Genomic DNA, 7903 nt, shown 5'->3' with positions numbered 1-7903 from the left:
TGTTCTTCCAGAGGACCTGGGTTTAATTCCCAGCACCCACATGGCAGCTCACAACTGTCAGTAATTCCAGTTCCAGGGGACCTGACACAGCAAAATACCAGTGCACATAAAAATAATAAAAATATTTAAAAAAAATCCTGACAGCTATACCCTTCTACCATCACCATTCCATCTCCACCACATCCGTGGTAATTTATCCAATGATCATAGGTACTCCACACATGCTATTTAGAGTGGTGGTCAGGTTGGGACATGAAATGCTCTCCCTTCAAGGAACCATTTTTAGATTAGTTTTATTTCCTGTTAACTTCATCTGAATTTTATCTTTTGTGGTACTGGGGTTGAAGAATTGAACCTGGGACCTTGAATGTGTTTGGTAAGTACTCTACCACTGGACTGTATGACCAATGTTTAAAAGCTTTTTGAGATGGTCTTAGTGTGTTCCTCCTACATGCTGAGAGTACAGTTGTGTACTACCCCTGACTGCACATAATTGTGAATTAGCAGCTAGAACACAGTTATTAATTCCCAGTTTGTTTGTTTTTTCTTCGAGACAGGATCTTTCTGTAGAGTTTTGTCCTGGATCTCGCTCCGTAGCCCAGGCTGGCCTCGAACTCATAGAGATCTGCCTGCCTCTGCCTCCCGAGTGCTGGGATTAAAGGTGTGAGCCACTACCACCTGGCTTGTTTTTGTTTTGTTTTGTTTTTTGTTTTTAAAGACAGAATCTTACTATGTATGTACCCCTGGCTGTCTTGGAACTCATTATGTAGACCAGGCTGGCCTTGAACTCACAGAGATCCACCTGCCTCTGCCTCCTGAGTGCTGGGATTAAAGGCGTGCGCCACTATGTCTGACTTCAATGTTTCATTTTAGGACAGGGTTTTATGTAGCCCAGGCTGGTCTTAAACTTACCTACTTTGACCTGTTGGTCCTGACTTCACCTCATGATGCTAGAATTACAAAGTGTTTGCTGCCATGCTGCTGGAGTGGGAATTTCCCTGTTGACTGGAGGCTGCACTTGAGGGAGCACCTCTCTATGATGGTTGTCATCAACCTGCCGTCCGGTCCTTCCAGTCATAGCAAAGGTACCCAAACCCCTTCAGTGTCCCCAGGGTTCTCAGGACCTTGATGGGGTGAAATCTACACAAACCCACCCTGAAAACTTGCTGTAGGTAACCACAAGACCTTCCAGATTAGGCTAGGGCTGGGTTAGCATGACCAACCTTGGGCATGAAACAGTTTCCAGTATTCATCACAGAAAGCCGTCTGTGTGTGCTGAATCCCCGTCCCCTGTTTTGCTGTCTGTCATGTCACTTGCTTGCGAGCTCAGCTCAGCACAAGCCAAGTGCAGAGGCTTTGCTCACTAGGTGATACCCTGGATCAGGATCCCCAGGGACCATGGCCCTTGCCTCCTAGTTGACGCTTTGTTCTCTCTAAAGGGCAGGCACTCTGCGGCCAGTCTTGGATGTTTTTGCTTAAGAATAAACAGATTCAGAAAGGTAGAATTAAGGAAGAGGAGAGAGTGTAAGGGCTGAAGGCTGAGTAGGTACAAGTGGGACTGGTTTATCTGCTTTTTGGCCATTTAGTTGGTCTGGGGGTAGGCAGAAGACATGGTGGGATGGAGCCCTGGAGCTGTCTGCCTCATTATGACTGGAGCAGTTTAACATCATAGTAGCACAGGTGTCAATTTCCAAAAATAAGTCAGCCTGTTGATGTCAGACTTTCCACAGCAGCACTCTGGTGAGATCTGACGGTGTTGGAGAGAAGGCATGCTGAGGCCAGGAACACAGTTGTTGCTTTTTCAAAATGGTTTCTCTATTTAACAGCCCTGGCTTTGTTCACTAGGCTGGGCTTGAACACACAGAGATCCACCTGCCTCTGCCTCCTGAGTGCTGGGATTCAAGGTGTGCGCCACCATTTCCAGCTTGATAACACGCTTTTGAATGTAGGTTCATTCATTTTCTTTTCCCAGTGGCCTCATTCCTAAGGGGGGCCACTGGGATTCTGTTAGAGGAAACACACTTCCAAGTTCAGGGGTTAGTTTCATTGTTCTATCTTTGGCCCTCAATTTAGCTCTCCTGAAGCTGGGCAGATGGCATTCTTGGCTTAAGTTTTGATTTTGCTGTGGTGAATGGTGCCACCACCCTCTTCTGACTTCCTTGGGCACCTATGTGCACATTCATATAGATACCCACATGCACGCACAAACACACCACACACGCACCTATGTGTGCATACATACAAATAAAAAAATCTTAAAAAAAAAAAAAACAAAAAAAAACCACCCAACCCAAATACTTTGTAAGTTATATGTTAGGGCTGTCAGAAGTGAATAGCATGAGACTAGAATGGAGATGCTTTGGTTTAAGTGGGGTCTCTCTCTAAAAGAGAAACATGAGTCAGCATGTGAGAGGGCCGACACTGAAGGCCCAGCCTGGAGGAACTGGGGACCTGTGAGGGGAGAGCACCTACCCAAAGATGGGGTAGGTGTTGTTGGGGGGAGCAGTGCACCATCCCCATGATCCATAGGTGTTCTAGCAAGTGAGGCCAGGTAGTCCTTGGGAGAGAGATGGCCACACAGTGGATTAGACTGTCCCCGACACTTAGCTAGAAGCAGACACTCACCTCCCTTTCCTCTTTACAGCGGAATTCGGCTTTGCTCTGTCACAGAATGGAATATCTGTTGGTTGTTTTCTTAAATATATTTCTGACAGTAAAGGTTGTACTGCACAGGGGAGCAGATGGCTTTGATGTGTCCATCTCCATCTCAACAAAAGGGCTAAGGCATAAATTACTCTGCGGGCACCCACATACATGCCCCTTGTCTTTGGGGCTTGTCCTGCGAGCTGGCAGGTGAGACACCTGTCTGCCTCTGAGGTTTAAGGTTCTGAGGGGCCTTGCATGGGCTTTGTTCAGTGCATGCCAAAGAGGGCCCCTCCACAGTGCCCCTCCAGGAGCCCTTCTCCCACACATTAGTGGGTGGGAGGTGTGTGTGCATGTGCCTGTACGTGTGTGTGTGTGTGTGTGTGTGTGTGTGTGTGTGTGTGTGTGTGTGTGTAGGGCTGATGGCTTGTGCCAGGACAAGCTGCAGTTCTAAGACAAGTGGGTTTGGAGAGCCATGGATTTAAATCATCCACAGGCTCCCTGTGAGTTGCCTAGCAACCAAAGCAGCTGGGAGGAGCTTCAGAGGAGCCAGGCGGGCAGGAGTGTGTGGGTGGAGGTCACTGCTAGAGAGCTCCGCTGCCTTCTCATGTTTGAAAGGTACTCAGCATCCTGGCTCTCACCTGCCCATCTAGCACAGTCCTCGAATGGCTGCTTTCACCACTGGCCAGCAATCGTCACATCAAGCTACACAACTCTGGTTCTCTCTGGAGAATTTTGGGGTCTGTCTGGAGAAGGGATGGCTGTGGCTTGGGAACCAAGTGCAGGGGTGGGGGTGGGGTCATACTGCCGGGCTATGGAGTCCTGATGTAGCGTGCGTGCACAGTGGGCTTGTAGTTGCCTGCTTCCCCTTGGGTTTCTTCAGAGGTGGGCATGATAACAGAGCCCTAGCACCTTCGTGTTTAGGGCAGCAGATTCCCTCCACAGAGCCTGGGTCTTTGAGTGGTCCCTTTAAGTCCTTAGGGATCGGTACCGAGGCATCTCAGCCTCTAGGAGAGAAGTTGCTGCTTGAGGACACAGGCTTGAGGTCCATCCCACAGGGATCAGGTGTCATCTCTCCAGAGATGAGCTCAACACAAAGTCTACAGGCGTCCTCTTCGCTCTGGCTCTGTGGGGCCACAGGCCTGGGCCTGCACGCCCCTGGACTGGTGCCTGGCCCTGATCAACTTGAGGCCTCCAATAGATGCTCACTCCAGCTCTTTGGGGACAGGTCCCAGTCCAGGCTCCCTCTTGCGCTTGGCACTTTTAAAGAATCCGAGCTGTGGGGAGGCAGAGGTTTGGAAAGTCTCAGGATGGACAGATTTGCCATGTTTGTGTCACCTCCTGCCGTTCCTCCACCAGCCCCCTCAGGTTCGCTCCCTAAGAGGGCGTCTCTAAATACCTCAGCTCATTTGGAGTATGCCTACACCCAAACTGTGGATTGGAGCCAGGTGGGTGGAGTCCCGGGCAGGAGACAAGAAGTCATGCTCTGTCACCCACCCCAGTTAACATCCCTCTCTGGGCCTCCTTCACTTTATCTGTAGCAGAAGGAGATTGAGCCCAGAGTTCTTAACCAGAGCTTCAGAGTTTTGTGCAGTTTTATTGCTTTTTTTAAAATTTGGTTTTTTTGAGACAAGGTTTCTCTATGTTGTTTTGGTGCCTGTCCTGGATCTTGCCCTGTAGACCAGGCTGGCCTCGAACTCACAGAGATCCACCTGGCTCTGCCTCCCGAGTGCCGGATTAAAGGCGTGTGCCACCACTGCTTGGCCATGTTTTATTGCTTTTTTATTTATTTGTTTTCTGGGAAGAGGAACCCCACAGGCCTGCAACTATAGTTTAAGTGGCCTCTGTGGGCCCTGACTAGTCTCCCTGCCATGGAAAGGGCTTGGTGTCATGGGAACAGGTAAGCAGTTGGAGGAGGCTGGGCAGTACCAGCTTCCAGGGATAAGCACAGGGCCTAGAACTTTGAGGTCAGACAGGGATGCTGTCCCTGTCCCTACCTGTAGGAGCCTCACCTTCCACAGTGCCAGGACTAGCAGGGCCAGCAGCAAGAGGCCTCCCAGGGTACTGCCCACGATGATCCAGATGGGGACCTGCCAGTCTTCTTGCTTGGAAATCTCAAACGTGACCTGCAAGGGGAGGGGGCCAGGCACTACTGTCACAACTGCAGGGCTTGGGCAGGCCAGGGCAGGAGGTGGCACACCTGCAGAAGGGAGCTGTATCAGTTCCCTTGGGAGCTGTAGGGAAGGACAGGTGGGAGAGCTGGCCAAGGTCTTGGAACAGCCAGCTCTGCACAGTGGATGGCTACCCGGGTGAATGGTCTCCATGAATCATGCTCCCTTGGGCACTAGCTGTCTGCTCCCTGGGTTCTCCTACATACAAGCTGCTCTTTGTTAGCCCCTCTGGCTGCTCCTCGTTTGCCAGTGTTGCTCTGTTGCACGTGTGGTTTCTGAGCCCCAGGGTCACTTGGGGAACTCAGGGTTGTGTACAGGAAGCCTGGGAAGCTGTTCCAATTGTCCTTCCTTCCTTCCTTCCTTCCTTCCTTCCTTCCTTCCTTCCTTCTCCCCTCCCTCTCCTCCTTCTCCTCCTCCTCCTCCTCCTCCTTCTCTTCTTCTTCTTCTTCTTCATTTTTGGTTTTTCAAGACAGGGTTTCTCTGTGTAGCTTTGCACCTTTCCTGGATCTCACTCTGTAGCCCAGGCTGGCCTCGAACTCACAGAGATCCACCTGGCTCTGCCTCCCGAGTGCTGAGATTAAAGGCATGCGCCACCACCTGGCTTTTTTTTTTTTTTTTTTTTTGAGGCAGGGTCAAACTGACCTTAAACTTGCTATGTAGCTAAGGATGACCTTGAACTACCTTTTAAAATATAAATATTTAAAACACTTTTAATTAAAATTGCACTGTCCCTCTCCCTTCCTTCATCTACTCCCTCCTCTGTACCTATCTTGCTCTCTTTTGAAGTCATGGACCCTTTTTCTTTAGTTTTTATTGTTGAGGTGCTGTTTAAACATTATTTGTTGGGGGGGCAGTGTGAGTGTACACACAACAGTGTGTGTGTGAGACAGCCAGAGGCTGACATCAGATGTCATCCTTGCTCACTCTCCACCAGAACAGTTTTTGAGACAAGGTCTCTCACTGGCCTGGAGCTGGCTGAGTTGGCTAGACTGTGGACCCAGCAAGCACCAGGGAGCCTCCAGTCTCTGCCTCCCAGCCGTGGGTTCATGTGTGTGCACTGCTCTGAGTGCTGTTCTCCATGGGAACCGAACTCTGGTCTCCATGCTTGTGTGACAAACATTTCACAAACTGACGCATCTCCCTCGCCCCAGACCTTGACTTCCTGATCCTTCTGCCCCCACCTCCCAGGTTCTGGCATTACAGGTGTGACCCTCCACCACTCTTGATTTGTGTGGTCCTGAGGTGAGGGCTGAAGCCATGGCTTTGTGTATACCAGGCAAGTATTTCACCAACTGAGCTATACACAAAGTCCTCAGTTGCTTTTAAGCTTAGATGCAGAAAAAAAAAAAAAAAAGAATCTGGACCCGGTGGTGCATGCCTTTACCCCAGCACTTGGGAGGCTTAGGCAGCTAGATCTCTGTGAGTTCAAGGCCAGTGTGGTGTTTACATATTGAGTTCCAACGCAGCCAGGACTACATAGAACCTGTCTCAAAAAAAAAAAAAAAAAAAAAAAAAAAAAAAGAAGGTAGAAGACAGCAGGGGCCAGAGAGATGGCTGTTAAAAGTGAATGCATACTGCTCTTGCGGAGGACCCAAGTTTGCTTCCTAGCACCCACTTTGGGCAGGTCACAACCACTTGTAACTCCAGCTCCAGGGTATCTGATGCTGTCTTGTAGCTTCTGTGAGCACTTTTACACGTGTGCAAACATGCACACACACACACACACACACACACACACACACACACACACACACACACGTACATACATACATACATACACTTTTTTTTTTTTTTGAGACAGGGTTTCTCTGTATCCTTGGCTGTCCTAGTATTCACTCTGTAGACCAGGCTGGCCTCAAACTCATGGAGATCTGCCTGCTACTGCCTCCCAAGTGCTGGGATTAAAGGGATGCACCACCACTGCCTGGCACACATACATTTTTTTCAACAGTAAAATAAATGTTAAAAAATAAACACAGCCCATCCTGGATTATTTCCATTCCTCTTCAGACCAAAAGTTATAAAGAAATAATTACTTTTTTTTTTCAAATGAAGAAGGAGCTTCCAGGGTACCATTGGTGCCTTGGCAGCCACTGTGACCTGGTGACCTTGCCCAGCCCTGGGTGGCAGTCACTGTGTTGGTGACCTTGCTCTGACTTGTGTCTTCCTCTGCTAAGCCCTCACCTCCAGACCTGTTTCCACCACCTCTTTAGCAGGCCAGTGGCAGCCCTGTCATTGACAGTCTCTTTTCACGCCCCAGGGGCCATCAGCAAACCTTCTACCTCGGAAACACCCAGAATGTGGTCACCCCACCTGACCTCAGCTTGGAGCATGAGGGACTCTTTCACTTGAGTGGCGGGGTGACCCCTACTCAGCACCTCACAGCTTCTCATCTCATTTAGAGGGAAGTGGTCCGTATCCCATTTTGCTGACCTTATCAGCTGCCCTGCACTCTGTCCCAGTGGCCTCCTCATGCTTGTACATGCTGCCATGGCGCTGTCCCCTCTGCCCTTGAGTGACTGGCTCCCCCAGATATTGACGCATGTTTCCATCTCCCTGTGCCTGGAAGGCTGCACCTAATGGAAACTGAGTCTGGTGGTGTCCCTTTGCCAAGGCTGTCCACCCCCCCCCTCCCACCCCCACCAACCTTGCCTTTTTGTTAGCTAGCATCTCCCAAGGAGTGTAGGTTAGGGGACACTAGCCTTCAGCTTAGAACGGCGTTTCTGAGATATGGCCAGTGGAGGGCAGCAGAGGTCTACGCCCAGCTGCTCTAGTTCCTGGGTTTTCTCTAAGAATCAACTTGTTTAGAACAGTAGCTGTCTCCCACAGTCTCACCTCTTATTCTCTACCTTGAAGCCAAGGTCATCCAGGCTTCTGTGGTTTTGCCTTCTTGAAAAGGAGCGCGGAAACCTCCACCTCAGCCTCCACCCCCACCCCTACCACACACCCATTGCTTAGAGCTGAGGCTCCAGGCTCGGGGAGGCAAAGGTGGGATGCTAGTCCTGACTTCACCATGCCCAAGACAGCCTCATTAGGGGGCCACCCTTAGGCACACGGGTGTGGGTGTCCAGTCTCAGGGTCCTCTCTGT

The 7903-nt window shown here is 50.2% G+C and overlaps 1 protein-coding gene across 1 annotated transcript in view; it reads right to left on the bottom strand.

Moving 5' to 3' along the window:
- Nucleotides 1-3016: 3016 nt before the first annotated feature.
- Nucleotides 3017-7903, bottom strand: part of LOC118587356 (integrin alpha-11-like) — a 10281-nt gene continuing 5394 nt past the window's right edge. Inside the window, exons 7-8 of the mRNA XM_036193280.1 lie at nt 4656-4769; nt 3017-3920 (exon numbers count right to left, since the gene is read on the bottom strand). Of these exons, the coding sequence (XP_036049173.1) occupies nt 3849-3920; nt 4656-4769 (186 nt within the window). The 3' untranslated portion in view covers nt 3017-3848. The remainder of the gene's footprint in view (nt 3921-4655; nt 4770-7903) is intronic.

This window comes from Onychomys torridus, chromosome 7 (assembly GCF_903995425.1).
Source record: "Onychomys torridus chromosome 7, mOncTor1.1, whole genome shotgun sequence".
Lineage (NCBI taxonomy): Eukaryota > Metazoa > Chordata > Mammalia > Rodentia > Cricetidae > Onychomys > Onychomys torridus.
Note: the sequence above shows the minus strand (reverse complement) of the source record. Positions and strands in the feature narration are given on the sequence as shown.